Source organism: Ascaphus truei, chromosome 12 (genome assembly GCF_040206685.1).
Source record: "Ascaphus truei isolate aAscTru1 chromosome 12, aAscTru1.hap1, whole genome shotgun sequence".
In the NCBI taxonomy this organism is placed as follows: Eukaryota; Metazoa; Chordata; class Amphibia; order Anura; family Ascaphidae; genus Ascaphus; species Ascaphus truei.
The window spans coordinates 7,521,678-7,538,805 of NC_134494.1; the positions used below are offsets into that span (position 1 = coordinate 7,521,678).

Below are 17,128 nucleotides of genomic sequence, written 5' to 3' on the forward strand. Positions count from 1 at the left end.
TGAAAAAGAGGGGGCTACATATTAAAAAGATGTAATTCCTAAACCCCTCCTCCAATTTGGATGTGAATACCCTCAAATTAAAGCTGATAGACTGCACTTTAAGCCCATATTCATTATTTAACTGTAACTTGAATTTATTTTGGTACACAGCCGAAATAACAAAACTTGTATCAGTGTCCAATTATTTCCAAACCTAACTGTAACTCCATGTACCCCAATGTACTGCGCTGCAGAATATGTTGGCACTTTACTTATAAATTATGATAATATTACCCGGTACCTGGCATTCCTGGTCATATTTTCAGTACCTGGAAATTAGCCAGACCCCGTGCCATGGGGCTGGAACCCAGTGCTGGGTAATTTCCATTCTGCTCTGCTCCCTCGGTCCTCCTCTTGGAGAACGACAGGAGTAGAGCAGCAGAAGACTTACCTGCAGCCAGCGACTGAGGGTAAGGTGGACCGCGACGGAGGGTGAGTAAGACCACGGTGACATCCTGATGGCGGTGGGAGCAGCAGACAACATCCGTCAGGCGATGGCAACAGAGGCCGTCACTCTTCAGCTGGTGGGAGCAGCTGAAGACATCATTCACAGCATGTGCCGGTGGGAACAGAGGAATATGTGACCAGAGCAGGAGCGTTACTATAGGACAATTGGTGAGGAGCAGCACAGGGAAGTCGAAGCGCTCCTCCCCGGCTGTCCAATAGTAACGCTCATGCTCCGGTCACTTGCTAGCACCGGCTGTGAAGAATGTCTTCAGCTGCGGGAGCAGTATCGTCCTCTACTGCCACCACCTGATGTCTTCCGCTGCTCCCACTACCACCAGGATTTTGCGAGGTCTTCTCTACCCTCCGACGCAGTCCCCACACCCTCCGCCGCTGTCTGCAGGTAAGTCACAACTACTAGGCCGGGTATTTTTTTTGTTTCCGGTTACCCGGTCATTTTTGGGACTCGATGCAACACTAGAGGAAATATTTATTTCCACTTATGAGACATAAATGTAAAATGATTCATTTGGGTGTTTCTTTGCCTTCCTCTGGGTGATTGTAAATATAACTCTACTATAACAATGTAACTTTAATTATATGATTCAGTATCTGGCACAAGTAGAATTTTATAAGGGTCAAACTCAGTGAATATTTGTCTTTCTCATCCAAATATTCTTTGTTGCATTGTAATGTTACATTAATACATTTTCTCACCACAGATTATCTGCAGCACATGACTGATCTGTGAACAAGAAGCAATATAAGAAATGTCCCAAACATCATAAATTACAGAGGTGTAAATGGAAATATGTTTTAAGGACTTCAACATTGCATAAGTCTGTATGAGAACTGGAAGAAGATTACAAGAAACTCGGCAGAGCATTCCCATACATCAACATTTTACAAAATTTACAGACACCCCAATACCAGACAAGACAAAGAGAGGGTTTAAAGAGCAGAGACATGAATACCATATTTCCCACTGTAGGTTATGGTATACAGCAAATAATCCATACAGGGAAGAAATCCTATAACTGCTCTGAATGTGGGAAAAACTTCAATCAGAAATCGCATCTTGTTACACACACAAGAATCCACACAGGGATTAGACCCTATAACTGCTCTGAATGTGAGAAAAGCTTCAAAAATAAATCGCATCTTGTTACACACACAAGAATCCACACAGGGTTTAGACCCTATACCTGCTCTGAATGTGAGAAAAGCTTCAATATTAAATCAAGTCTTGTTATACACCAAAGAATCCACACAGGGATTAGACCCTATAACTGCTCTGAATGTGAGAAAAGCTTCAATGAGAAAGGAGATCTTATTAAACACCAAAGAATCCACACAGGGGTGAGACCCTATAACTGCTCTGAATGTGAGAAAAGGTTTAATGAGAAATCAGCTCTTGTTAGGCACCAGAGGATCCACACACAAATCCACACCAGGGTGAGACCCTATAACTGCTCTGAATGTGAGAAAAGCTTTGTTCATAAATCAGATCTTGTTATGCACCAAAGATACCACACAGGGGTGAGACCCTATAACTGCTCTGAATGTGAGAAAAGCTTCGTTCAGAAATCAGATCTTGTTAGACACCAAAGAATCCACACAGGGGAGAGACCCTATAACTGCTCTGAATGTGGGAAAAGCTTCAATGAGAAAATAGATCTTGTTAGACACCAAAGAATCCACACAGGGGAGACACCCTATAACTGCTCTGAATGTGAGAAAAGCTTCAGAAATAAATCTAGTCTTGTTGGACACCACAGAATCCACACAGGGGTGACCCTGTAACTGTTCCGAATATGAGAAAAGCTTTAGTCAAAAACAAATCTTTTCAAACACAAGATAAATCACTTAGTGATGTCTCTCTCTAATGGTTAATGGTAAAATATACATAATACCACTAAAAAAACACACAAAATAAATAGAAAAAAAATATTTTAGGGAAATGACAATTGCCAAAAGCTCGCCCAGATATGCAGTTTTTTTGCAGCAACACTGACTGCATAAATTTCAAACTGGTATATGGAGACATGCGTTGTACTTTAATGGGGTTATTTACTGTGATAGTGCCAATCAAGTGAACAAGGGATATATATGTGTGTGTGTGTGTGTGTGTGTGTGTGTGTGTGTGTGTGTGTGTGTGTGTGTGTGTGTGTATATATATATATATATATATATATATATATATATATATATATAATATATAATATATAAAGAAAAAAAGATCTGCAGCACTCTGGTAGATTTCAAATGTAAAAAAAAGTATATTTAATCAATCAAGCATCAGGGGTGAAGTACAGGAAAAGTGGAACAAAAGTTTCGGACCTCCCGGTCCTTTATCAAGCCCCTACATCAGTGTGCATCACACTGGCTCTATATATAGTGCATCAAACATTTCAATTTGGCGCCAAAACACTGCTGACCCTTTTAAGATAGGTCCAGAGGGACAATAAGTATCCTCTCTGTGTCTAAAAATGCAAATTCCTATCCTGCTGATTGATATTAGGTGCAGAGGGAAACCCAAGATCATGGCATGCTACTGCAAAGCTTATGTCCTTGCAGATAGAGGACAGGGCCCATAACTTTCTACCCCTTGGTTCCCCCTACCTCTTATCTACGATTGTGTGCTGAGCTTTTTGTATATGTTTGTTTATATACAAATGCGCATGCGTTCATAATCTCTCGTTACCTGGGAAACCACACACAGCCCGATAACATGTTTTCTTCATAACACTTCCACCCGTAGCCCTCATTGCCCCTCCAACCGTAAGACAATGGATCAGGAGGGATGAGAGGGGGAACACAGGGGGGGAAAGGGAGGGGGGAAAAACAGTGGTACAGAAAAAGTAGTAATGAAGAGCAAAAGACTCAGTTGAAGGTAAACACATGAGAAGAACACTCCTAATCAGAGATCTCTGTGGAGTCCCTTAATCATAGCCACCGATATGAGCATCACCTAGAGAACAGCAAGAGGGGAAAACATCTCAGAAACAGCCCTCAGCTCCTAATATAGATATTAACTCTATGTAAAAAAAAAAACTTGCACGAGGGAAAGGTCAGCAATCTCTAGCACCAGAATCACAGAACAAACATCCTGGTCACATACCCAGCTAGATCCTAATGGAAAATTCTAAAATCCCAACAGTAAAAAATTACAATCTACCTAGTAACAGAATTTAATCTATGTAAATTAAATCTATGTAATTTTACATAGTCCATCGATTATACGAACCCCCTTGATAACAATCCGAGCTCCCTATAACAAATACACAGACTCTCCCCGTCGTTTCTCCATATGGTTTGACTGAGTGCTCATAATTCAATACCCCTTATTGTAAGCATAATGTTATGGGAGCAATGCATACATATTAGAGAAGGGCAACAAACGATTAAAACAGTTCAAACAATAGACGGTAGGTACTCAGTATTATGTGATTAAGTCAAAGAAATTCTGTCACAGGACCAGAAACCTATACCCCTCCAATACAGAAGTCAACCATACCATTCACCTAGCACAGTGTGCGGCTGCTGACAAAGGGATCCATGGTAGTCCAACTCCCACTGTCTGCACATTCTAGGATTTCATGGGTAACCTGCTGCAGCAGAACACGGTACCAGACCGGTAGATACACAGTGCAAATGAGAGAGGAATCAAATATGGAGGCCTCTAAAAGAGAAAAATGATCAGATCCTGGATGTCGTACTTAATTCCCTGGTCAGAATTAATCCTGGGCCAGTTTGTGACCTGCAAGGAACAAGTTACACTATATTAGTGAGATAATATTACTTTAGGCCACCTGGCTGCAATGTGCTCAGCTCATGAATCCAAAAGGCCTCCCTTTAGTAACCGTAACCTGTTACCACCTCGTCGAGGTTTAGGAACTACCTCTATGATCTGATACCGCAGCTGATTTACGCTATGCCCGGCTTGTAAGAAATGTGCAGGCGCAGGTTGGTCCAGCACCTTGCAACGTATTGTAGACTTGTGCTGGCTTATCCATTCTTTCACCTTGCGTATAGATTGTTTCCACTAGGTAAGCCAATCCGCAAGGACACTTTAGGAGATAAACCACAAAATCAGAGTTGCACGTGACATAATCTTTAATCCCATATGTTTTGCCCATCCAGGGGTGAGTGAGGGCTACGGGTGGCTAAGTGTTATGGAGAAAACATGCTATCGGACTTCGTGTGGTTTCCCATGTAACGAGAGATTATGAGCCCGCCTACATAGTGCAGGGACGTAGGCACATTTTTACATAAACCTATACAAAAAGCGCAGCACACCATCAGAGGTAAGAGTTAGGGGGGAACCAAGCAGTAGAAAGTTATGCTCTGTCCTCTATCTGCCAGGACATAAGCTTTGCAGTAGCATGCCATGATCTTGGGTTTCCCCCTGCAATAATATTGTTCGGTAGGGTAGGAAATTGCGTTTTTAGACACAGGGAGGATACTTATTGTCCCTCTGGAGCCACCGTAGGAGGGTCGGCAGTGTTTTGGAGCCGAATTGAAATCTTTAATGCACTATATATGGACCCAGTGTGATGCACACTGATGCTTGTTTGGATTCCCCAGTATTAGATGACTAAAAACATGAGGGAAAAACAGACCATTGCGCAGTAACCTCTGAGGGTTAAGACTCATTCACTCTACAGCTAATTACTTACATCAAGTAAGTGGTGAAAGACATTGAAAGGTATCTTTGCCTTTAACTGTAAGGTGCACATTACATTATTCATTGCGCCAAGGACTTTATGCTCTCTTGTACTTCCATTATCTATACAAGTCAACTGGATAGACTTGTTGTAATGTCCTAAGGCAGCTTCCCTTAACATAAGTTATAGTTTTTGTTGGGATTTTTTTTATTATTATTTTGTTTTCATAATTTGGATTGTTAGGTTCATTAATTTCCGTGTGGCACTAACATAATTAATTATTATTATTAATTGTTCATCCCTGTAGTGGTTCATTTACCACATAAGTTAATAGGTTGAGCGCTTAGTATATGCACATCTGGTTTTTTTCATCACTTCACCCCTAGTGCTTGATTGAAGAAATAAACCTTTTTTTACATTTGACATCTACCAGAGAGTGCTACGGATCTTTTTTTCTTGTCTATCTATCGTTGTCGCTGGATGGTGATCCCGGCTACACTGCAAGCACCCTGCTCCAAAAGATAAGTTATTTGTCTTACCTTTGCCCAATTAGAGTACCCTGAACATCTATGTGTTTATATATATATATATATATATATATATATATATATATATATATATATAATACTGAGTTAAGTTATGGTGAGTAAAAAAAGTGACAAAAACCCTCCACAGGAAAGCAAATATAACTGTATGCTCATCTGCATGTCTTAGGCAGGTCTGCAACCCCGCCTTTCCCCATTATCACCCAGCATACAGCACTTCCACTGCAGCAAGGGATTCTGGGAAATGACATGCAAATGAGCACACAGTGTCACTTTTTGCCTCAATAACCATAATGGTTATATAAATATATTAGCAAAAATCAACTGCATTATACACCCATATGGTTCTGTTAACTTTATACTTTTAATGAAGATATTGCTTTGAAGTGAACATACATTAGCAACATACAGTATATTATATTTGCATATAAAATTACTGGTCATTTAAAGTTTTAAATACCTACATTCTAATTATTACAGGAAAAATATATATAAATCAAGAGAGAAAAGACAGCGCCTGATACACACTATTGAGACTTCTGTAGTGATCCCTAAAGTATAACAAATGTCAATATATAACTAACAATCAAGGTGGGATAAATGTGTCAATGTGCTTATGTGAGGTGAACACTATACTATAAGTGACCTAAATATCCATAAACTAAGATGGGAATTAGGTGATATTACGGTGGATAATAGTTATAAAAATGTAAAATAAAATAATGTCCATCGATATATAACAAATTTCAACGGGTATAAAACCCACAAAGCGTGTCCTCCGGAGAACCAGGCTGCTTCCTCCAAGGATAAACCACATCATATGATGCACCTAAAAGAGAAAAAAAGAGAGAGCGCACAATCCTAGTGTAAAAGCAACATAATTTAATCAAATAGTACAACTCTTCAATTACCTCACTCACACACACCAGATGATGTGAAAGTATGTATAAGATAAATCTCAAACTCCGTCACTGCCGCCATAATGGTGATGATGCCCACCGTGCTCCTGGACGCCGACGGTACTTCCGAATACCGGAACATGGGAAACGGAACTGGTAAATCAGTGATCTGACATCTGATGAAGTTGTAGTCACAACAAAACACGTAAGGAAAGTTTGAGGATAATCTCTATCACACGCTGAGACTTCACTGCGAGACTACGCTGAATGCAAACCAGGGGGGAACCCAATACAAGCGTTGCAAATGCTACAGGAGATGCACGCTACATACTGCTGCGGCCGAGTTTATTCGAGCATTTGCCCGGTCTCGGCCGCAGCAGTAACCTTGCGCGCGCCGGAGGGTGCCGGGTGCGCGCCGAAGCCGCGGAGGAGCGCCCTCCGATCGGGGCTTTCTCCCTCCGCTCGCCGGGTCCCCCGGAACCCCCTGCCGCCGTCCCCCACATTTCGGGACACCAGGGCTCCCTCAGGGAGCCTTGGACGCGTGTGCAGGGGGCGCAGGCTCCCGATGACGCGTGACCGCGCGTCAGTGACGCGCGGCACGCCGAGGGAGTGGGGCTAGCAAGCCGGGACATGTCCCGGCTTGCGGTACTAGCCCTACTCAAATTAAACGTGTCGCCAGTGTAGAAATGGCAGATGGTTACATACTGTGAGTACAACCTTCATTATCAAGATTTATTCATCACTGTGGCTTGCCCTTGGATGAAAGGATTATATGACTACTGACTGCAATTAGTTTTCCACTTGTACACTAGTGGTACAGAAGCTACAGCTACCACCATCAAGTTTATAGGATGACAAGTATATACTCACTTACTGATTGTGACCACATAGCTCTTTTTCTCTTTCAAGATTATGTGAATTGCATTGACTTTGGGTGCTGTGGTTTGAGCACTAGTGGAGACTCAGTGGTCTCTTTCTCAATCATGCTTTATATGTATGTATGTAGTAGTAGAAGATGGTTGCACTCTCTTATGTTGAATGCCTTATAAGAAATCTTTGCATATAAAAGTTAAGTATAAAGCAAATTCTCCTAGGAAATATTGTTACCAACACTGAATACATAAAATGGTGAATAAATTAAGGATTATTAAACAATACATCACAAATTGGCCCAATGTTTTGGTGTTGTTTGATCAATAAACCTTTATAGATAATATGACAGATTAGTCACAGCACAGATTTAAGAAGTTTATTGGAATTCTTTCACACATCCCTAACACATCACAAGAGGAGGTATTAATGGATCTATCTATACTTTGGTATCGAGTAAACTAATAAGAACACACTGCACTGTCTAATGATGATAAGTATTTATACACTGGTAATGAAAATGCTGCACTGTATAATAATTCAAAGTGTCACGGGAGACCAGGACTAATCACAAATAGCAGGGGTGCTTATGTTACAGATGTGGTGGTGTATTGGAGATGAAATATATTACAACAAACTTGGTATTGCAGTGAGGTTGGAATAATTTTTTCCAAAAAAATAATAAAACAAAAAACTTTGCCAGAATGAGGTTCACGCTTCTAAACCCAGTTGGGAGTGGGGAGTATGGGTGGTGTTGGCCACGCGCTGGAAACCGTGCTGCTGCTTCCCTCTGGGTCACTGGAGCTGGTCCCATCCCTGGAGCTGATGCGTTACCGCTGCACTGCTTCCTCCTGTTGTTGTGGCGCTTGTCCTCTGGGTTGCTTGCAGTCAGAGGGTGTTGCGCCTTCGTCTGGAGTTTCTCTGTGCTGCGGCTGCCGTCCTGGATCTCTCCGGCTTGCTCTCCCACGTCACCGGATGTGACGTGGTCTCAGTGATTCTGATGCCCCTGGTTGGGTGTTCCCCTTGTAGCGGGGGCTGCCCTTAACTGAGCACTTGTATGGCCAACATGATAAGAAGCAGATTCCTCTCAGGCTGCCGTTTTGCAAAACAATTGTTTTACTGACTTGCTGTCCAATGCTGCAGACTAGAAAATGTCAGTTTGATTTAGAATAAAGAATCCTACCCTGGGGGGACTTCCGGTGACGTCACCCGGTATGGACGGGTAGAAGAGGAGCTCCAGAGACCCGCGTGTTAAAAGACGCAAAAACCCACACTCTCCCCCAAAATTGCCGGGTAACACTTATACCCCCGGATAGCTAAATAGTTAGGCGATGTCAAAAGCCAAAAAAGCGAGCAATCAGGGAGTTGCCAAATACTTTTCTCCGCCGCAACGGACCAAAGACAGCACGATGGAGCCCCAAGATGGCGGCGCACCGCATGGCGCCACGGCGCAACCAGGGAAAAAAACCCAGCCAAAAGATCGTCCCCCAGCAAGCCCTGAACACCCCATAACCAGGTCATACCTGGAAGAACTGCTAGCGGCCATGTCAACAACGCTCCAATCCTCTTTTCAAACTGAGCTCAGAACCACAGTGAGCGACATAAGGAGGGAAATCTCAGGGCTAACCGAGAAAACGACCACCCTGGAGAATAAACTTACTGAGTCTCTGCAAAGGCAAAGTGCAGCGGAGGAAGAGATAGGCCGCCTAGGAGAGGAGATCACCCTCCTTAAAGAAGGAATGGAGGAGCAAGAAAATCGCGACCGGCGCCAAAACATCCGCGTCCGGAACGTGCCAGAGTCGGTCACACAGGACCAACTCCGACCTTACCTCCTGGAGCTCTTTAACTTGGTGTGCGGGGAGCTGGAGGAAAAAGAAGTCAAAATGGATAGGGCCCACCGTGCCCTAGGACCTAAATCAGACGACCCACGGCGGAGAAGGGACATTATAATAAAGATGCACAAATACACATCTAAGGAAAAAATCATTGCGGCTTGTCGAGACATGGGGGAAATAACCTTTAAAAATGAAACCCTCCAAGTCTACAGTATAACAACCTCTCAAAAGCAACGAGAGACCGCAGGCGTGAATTCAAACCTTTAACAAACCTGCTCCGTGAGAAAGGAATCCAATACAGATGGGGATTCCCTTTCAGACTCACGGTCAACAAAAACGGAAAGTTCCTATCAATGAAATATCCCGTGGACATGGCCCCCTTCGCAAAAGCACTAGGCCTAACCCCACCACAAGCATGGTTAGCGACCAACCCAACTGCCGAGGAGGCTTCAGGAGACCCTCCCCGAACATCTGAGAGGATTGCGGCCCAACAACCCAGGGACAAATAACAACCGCCGCGGCACCCAGATGAACCCCCCTGGATGGATCTAGAGGAGGAAGGGTGCCTCCACTTACCTTAAAGGACACCTCATCGGACCGGAGCCACGCTGGAGAACGAGCCGCCGGCCCTCCCGGGAGGCCGACGCGGGACACCGCTCTCACCGTGAGCCCGCGAGGCGCCTACCCCCGTGGTGGCTCCGGAGAGATCTAAAGGAGAGAGGGCGCATCTACTCACCTTTGGAAACACCTCATCGGACTGGGGCCATGCCGGGGAGTGGACCTCCGGCCTTCCTGGTGGGCCGGCGCTGAACATCGCCTCCCACGATGGACCACGAACCGCCTACTCCCGCGATGGCTCCAGAGAAGATCCCGTCAGCCGGATGAAAAACCTGGCACCCAACCGACCCAACCCGGTGCAGCGGGATCGCTGTTTTTCCACCTCCGGAACATGGAGGAGCCCAGGTCCTGCCCCCACCCGCCCAGACCTCCAGCTTTTCGGTCCTGCGGCGGATGTGATCTCCCTCCCCCTCCACTTGCCGGTTTTTCCCGGTCCCGCGGAGCGGACCCCCCTGGGGGGGGGGGGGGTCACTGCAGACGTCCAGCCCGCCCACGAACGAGCCACGAGTCCCGATACCGCAGAGAACTTGCCAATCTGTGAGACTGGGGACGGCTGTGGCCCTGGAAAGATGGACCACCCAGACTGATCTAGGGGACTTAAAATAATAAACTAATGTTGATGTTCCGGAGGCCGTGAGTAAAATAACAAACTGTCATATATTAAATAATACCTCACTCCCCCCCCCCATCATCAATCCAGACACGCACCCCCCCCCTCCCTCCCCCCCCTCCTCGCATATACCCCCCCCCACTCCCCCACCACACACCCCTCTTCCCCCCCCACCCCCCCCTACACACCCCCTTCTCCCCCTCCTTCCCCCCCAACCCTACCTCGCATTTCCCCACCTCCCACAAGGTAAGATCAAAGCGCAAGGAACTGACATGAACGAGCCCATTGATCAATTAACAGTTTAAAACCCAATAAACACTGCAAAAATGTACACCGAATATATATCATACACCATGAAAAATTACTTCAGCTCCCCTCCCTCTCTCCCCCCTCCCCCCCCCCTCCCCCCCTCTCTCCCTCCCACCCCCCTCTTCCTCACCCCCCCCCCTCTCTCCCACCCCCCCCCACCACCACCACGCTATGGGTAGCAACCCCACACATATGATATGCAAGTCAGAAAAGCATGTGAAGGAAGCAATCGAACAAGAGAATGCTGAAATCATTTCCACAAGATGTCAAAGTGGTTACAACATACCAATGGTACAAAACTACACACTAAAACGTATTACAAAAAGCCTGAAATGTTTAGAGTGCTTGAAAGAGAAATGTGACCCTTCTTATACCCCTCATCCCCTCCATCCCCATCCCCCCCCCTGCCTACCCCCCCATGCCCCCCCCACCCCTCCTGCCCACATCACATATATTTCTATTAGCAAATCCTCCCCAAAGCTGCATTGGTGTACTATGGTAGGAGGTAAAGCCCTCAGACAAATCACGTGGTCGAGGGAAAACTGAACATAGCATCCCAGGCTACCAGACGGTTAATAACATGCTGAGAGTTTAGAAGTAGAGATAACATGTATAGACATAAGGCTTAAAATGTGTGAAGGGATCAAGTTGGAAACATGACCCACCTGTCCCACACCCCTCCCCCTTTTTCCCCCCTCCCCCCCTCTTCCCCCCCTCCTCTCCCCCCCCTCCCCCCACCCCTCTCTCCCCCCTCCCCCCCACCCTCTCTTACACCCCCCTCCCCCCATCCTCCCCCCCTCCATCCCTCCACTCCCCCCCTACCCCTTCCTCTCCCCCCCCCTTCATCCCTCCACTCCCCCCCTACCCCTTCCCCTCCCCCCTCTCTCCCCCCCCCTCCCCCCCCCCACCCTTGTTAGCAAACCCAACTAGCTCCCCACCTAAACGCAAAGAAAATAGGGAAAAAATACTCAGAGGAAACAAATATATGAAAGAAAATTGAATTTACCTTATCTGAATACTAAACTGTTTACAATATATTTTCTGCGCAGAGTTACACAATAGCTGTATTATACAAAATAGACGTGAAGTGTTTGTAATGCTTGAATTGCACCTATGCCTCCCCCTACCTCCCTCCCCTCCCCCCCCCACAATCTTCCCACCCACCCCCTCCACTCCCCCTAGCTTGCCCCTTCCCCCCCACTCCCCCCCCCCTAGCTGCCCCCCCCCTCCCCCCTCTATCCCCCCCCATATCCTATCACTTCCTCTAGCAAATTCACCTAGAACCCCACTTAAACGTAAAGCTAATGTGAGGGGAAAATATTCAGAGGAAGCGAACATACAAAAGAAAGTTGAAACTGTTTTTTCTGGGTATCAAAATGTTCACAATATATTTACAGCACAGAGTTACAAAATAGATGTATCACAAATGATGCGAAATGTTTGAAATGTTTGACATACACCTATGTTTTCTCAAACCCCCCCCCCCCCACTCTCGAACTAGGAGTGCATGTTAAAAGGGTTAAGTAAACTTCATAGAGGGTCTGGACCCCTCTGACGTCCAACGGTTGACAAACCCGGAACCACCCCCGAAGGGCTCTTTTAGCCCAAATGCCGGTCGTTTTTTGGACTGGTGATAATTTGTTAAGGTCTTTTGTAGGCCTTGCTACAATCTATCTCTATCTGCTGACCCTGTCCCAGCAGATCTCCGCCCCACCCCCACCTATCCCAGCCCACGCCCCCCATCCTAAGCCCAAAGTATCTATTCGGATCAAAAAAAGCACCCAACCTAGGCGCCCACAGAAATATAATTCAGGCACAGACCTACTGGATCATGGCCTCCCAATTGGGAAAGGTGAGGCCTTATGGTATTATCCAAAAAAGAATCCAAATGGCTAGTCAAACCACAATTAAATTAACCTCACTCAACGTAAAAGGCCTCCAGAACAACAGAAAAAGCAGACTAGCACTCCAAGATATGAAAAGATCAGGGGGAGACATTATATTCCTACAGGAGACCCACTTCACATCACAAGACCCCCCAAATTTATTCAAAAAAGTGTTCCCAATGTGCTTTTTCGCATCATTTAGTAGTAAGAAAAGGGGTGTGGCCGTCCTGATCAGACAGGGCACACCATTCAATCATATCAAAACAACTGCGGACCCAGAGGGTAGATTTTTAGTGGTATATGGCTCCCTAGCGGGCTCAGCAATCGCTTTGATCAATGTATACGCCCCAAACGAGAACCAAACAGAATTCTTAAAAAAGTTCTCGAAGGCGTAGACCCGGGATATCTGTCATCGATGATAGTGGGAGGAGACCTAAACATGGTCTTAAACCCTATCGAGGACAGATCATCCACAATGGGACCCCCCCATACAACCCCCTCCCAGATCACAGGGAAAAGGTTTAGGGGACTCTTGAGCGAGTTCTCACTGGTGGACATATGGAGAACCCAAAATCAGGGCCAGAGAGACTATACTTTTTACTCAGCATCTCACCAGACCTACTCTCGAATAGACCACTTCCTGGCCACTAAAAATGTGGTGGCAGCAACTACCAGCTCTGATATAGGACCAATCACATGGTCTGATCATGCCCCGATTACCTTAACCCTGTCAACCCCATTTGAAAAAACAATAAATTACTCATGGAGACTAAATCATTCATTACTCAACCATCCTGAGATAGAAAGGGAGCTCAGATCCGCTATTCGAGACTATTTCTTTTTTAATTCAGGATCCGTTTCCTCACCAGCAATCCTATGGGAAGCCCATAAGGCAACCATCAGAGGGAAATTAATTTCCATCGCGTCCCACAGGAAAAAAGCCCGCCAAAAACTAATAAAGGAGCTCACAGATAATATTAAAACAATAGAACAAACCCACAAAGCTAACCCCTCAAAAAAAATATATAAACACTGACAACAGCCAGAGCTAAACTTAGACAGATCCAGCTGGAGGATGTTGAGAAGGCCCTCAAATGGACCAACCAACAATACTATGACAAAGGGAACAAGGCAGACAGACTCTTAGCTACTAAATTAAGAGGGGTACTTAAACGGTCCCAAATCACGGCGATCAAGAGTAGATCTGGTGAGATACAACATAGTGACAACAAAATAGCAGCCGAATTTACAAAATTCTACACCGAACTTTACAATTTAAGATCCAAAAATGGCCGTCCTGAACCGATAGCATCCGAATTAATAGCGCAATATTTAGATAAATGTCAGCTCCCCACACTAACGGAGAAGGAAAACACAGTCCTCAACGCTGAGATTTCAAAAGAGGAACTGGATGAGGCGGTCAAATCACTGAAAATTACTAAGTCTCCTGGCCCTGACGGCTTCACGAATGTCTATTATAAGAGATTCTTGCCAGTACTATCCACGCATTTTTTTAAAATATTTAACGATTTCATGGAAGGAAACCAAATCCCCACATCAATGTCCCTGGCCACCCTGGCCATAATACACAAAGAAGGCAGAGACCCGATGCAATGTGGAAGCTATCGTCCAATCTCCCTTCTTAACTGTGATCTCAAACTATATAGCAAAATACTTGCAAATAGATTGAACCCCATCTTACCGAGACTAATAGACAACGACCAAGTAGGATTTGTCGCGGGCAGGCAGGCCTCAGACAATACTCGGAAGATAATAGATATTATTGAGCATGTCCATCTTACAGAGACCAAAGCACTACTCCTCAGCCTAGACGCAGAGAAGGCGCTCGATAGAATAGACTGGCTATTCATGGACCATGTTATGCGCAAATTCGGCTTTAAAGACGCATATCTAGAAGGAGTCCGTAGATTATACCAAAACCCGTCTGCAACAGTAAAATTGCCAGGGGGCAGTAACCAGAGATTCGAGATTACAAATGGAACTCGACAGGGATGCCCCCTATCTCCTCTCCTCTTCGCATTAACCATAGAACCCCTGGCATCAGCAATAAGAGCCAATAGAGACATCAAAGGAATAGAAATTGGACACAGGCAGAACAAAATATCACTATTCGCAGACGATGTCATCTTAACCCTTACACAACCCCAAATCTCCCTACCCAACCTCCAAAAAGAACTCCAAGATTTTGGAGATATATCAGGCTATAAAATCAACAACGACAAATCAGAAGCACTAAATTTAAGCCTGCCAGAGCCAGAGGTGAAACTCCTCAAGTGAAACTTTAACTATCATTGGAGCTCCTCGAGTATCAAATATCTGGGAGTTAAGATAGCGAGGAACTACCAATCCTTATATCAACAAAATTACCCGGCCCTTTTCCGGAAAATCAAACAGGACCTAGATAAATGGGGAGGATATCAGATATCATGGATCGGGAGGATGATCTCGGTTAAAATGAACATACTCCCTAGATTACTATATTATTTCCAGACTCTCCCGGTCCACATCCCTGGCTCAGAATTAAAGAACATTCAAAAACTAATCTTCCACTTTATTTGGCAGGGTAAGAAACCCAGAATTACCAGGACAGTTCTCCTGACATCAAGGGGGAGAGGAGGACTTGGCGTCCCAGACATCACAAAATACTACCAAGCCGCCCAATTGCGACAGGCAGTAGTCTGGAACGCTAGCCCAAATCAATACTGTTGGCTAGATATAGAAACATATTATGCCGGGACGCCTTCACTGCCGGCTTGCCTTTGGTCCTTGAGCAGGGAAGACATGCAGAATAGTAAATTCAAATTAGGTCCGATGAGACACACATGGGAGACTTGGACGAAATGCAAATTTAAATTTAAGCTCACAACACCTCAATCTCAACTAATACCAATTTATAAAAACCCAAAATTCCCCCCTGGCTGTGAGCCCAGACATTTGGACCAATTCAAAGCAAAAAATATCAGAGCGATTGCCGACCTCCTGAGTTTCAAGGAGTTCCTGAGTTATCAAAACCTACAAACCAAATATGAAATGGTAGGGCTGGATGTCTTCAAGTACCTACAAATTCGGCACTTTGTTCGAACTCTGTCCCCAACGTTGAAATTTCCCCCTCTCACTGGTTTCGAGCGGCTCTGTAGAGAAACAGGCCACCAGAAAGGTCTTATAACACAAATTTATGCCGAATTGGAAAGGGCCACAGAAGCCCCCACACATGACTATATGCTACATTGGGCAGCAGAATTGGAAATAGTTATAGACCGAGAGGACTGGGAAAGAATTTGGGAAACAGCCTCAGGAACTTCTATATGTACCACAATCAAAGAAAATATATATAAAATATTGTTTCGCTGGTATCTTACCCCAGTTAGAATAAATCAAATCTACCCCCAGGCGTCCGATCTATGCTGGAGAGGCTGCGGTCAAAAGGGGGACATGGCACACATTTGGTGGACATGTCCGGAAATTCAGAAATACTGGGGAACTATACAAAAATTAATAGAAGAGGTCACAGACCTCAAAATCCCTATTGATCCGTTGACCTACCGGCTGGCCAGGCCCTTAGAAAATTTGGACCGACCAACAGGTAAATTAATCTCCTTCATTCTTACAGCGGCTAGATGTGCGGTGGCGGCCGCCTGGAAGACGGTGTCTCCCCCCTCAAAACAAACGGTAAAAAATAGGGTGCAAGAGGTGATGAATATGGAGAAATTGTCAGCTTTCTTGAAAAGATCTACTGACTCCTTTAACAACACATGGGACCCGTGGCTGACCCATATGGCACCCCTACGCCATTAACCCATATAGGAGAAGTAAAGAAGAAAGATAACTCAGAAGCCTTAGCGGGGAAAAAAAAGAAAAGGCTGAGGACACGGGAAGCAACGGGCTTCCCCCCCCCCCCCGCCCTCCTCTCTCTTTCCCCACTCTTGTTTTCTGTTTCTATACTCGCGCTCTCTGCATAGCCCCTGGAGGGTCAGGGGAGCGATGAGTCTTTCTCTTTCTTTAACTGATAAAAGGAGAAAATCTGTATTAGGCTGTAATAATGTTTATGACGTGTATAATGTGGAATATTCAAATGCCTAATAAAAAATTTTGGAAAAAAAAAAAAAAGAATCCTACCTGTTTCGGCGCTACTGCGTCTTCCTCATAACTAATACCAGGGATCAATATCGCCAGACAGAAAGACAAGAGTTTATAAAATTAATTTATTGGAAAACATTAATTCAAAACTATATATATATATATATATATATATATATATATATATATACAGTGTTCAACAAATCACCCAAAAATCTACTCGCCCAACCAAAAAATCTACTCGCCACCTATTCCCGCCCCCAACCCCGCCCCCAACCCCACCCCCAGTCCAAAACCCCCTCTAATAC

At 45.0% G+C, this 17,128-nt stretch overlaps 1 protein-coding gene across 7 annotated transcripts in view; it reads left to right on the forward strand.

The window, feature by feature from the left end:
* Positions 1-16,812, forward strand: part of LOC142464329 (uncharacterized) — a 794,668-nt gene extending 777,856 nt beyond the window's left edge. For 6 of the 7 annotated variants that reach the window (XM_075567828.1, XM_075567830.1, XM_075567827.1 and 3 more), the window contains one exon: positions 1,206-4,820. In XM_075567828.1, the coding sequence (XP_075423943.1) occupies positions 1,450-2,286 (837 nt within the window). In that variant the 5' untranslated portion in view covers positions 1,206-1,449 and the 3' untranslated portion in view covers positions 2,287-4,820. Of the gene's footprint in view, positions 1-1,205; positions 4,821-16,353 lie in introns of those variants that run through there. The other variant, XR_012787649.1, reaches the window with a different exon arrangement.
* Positions 16,813-17,128: the final 316 nt, after the last annotated feature.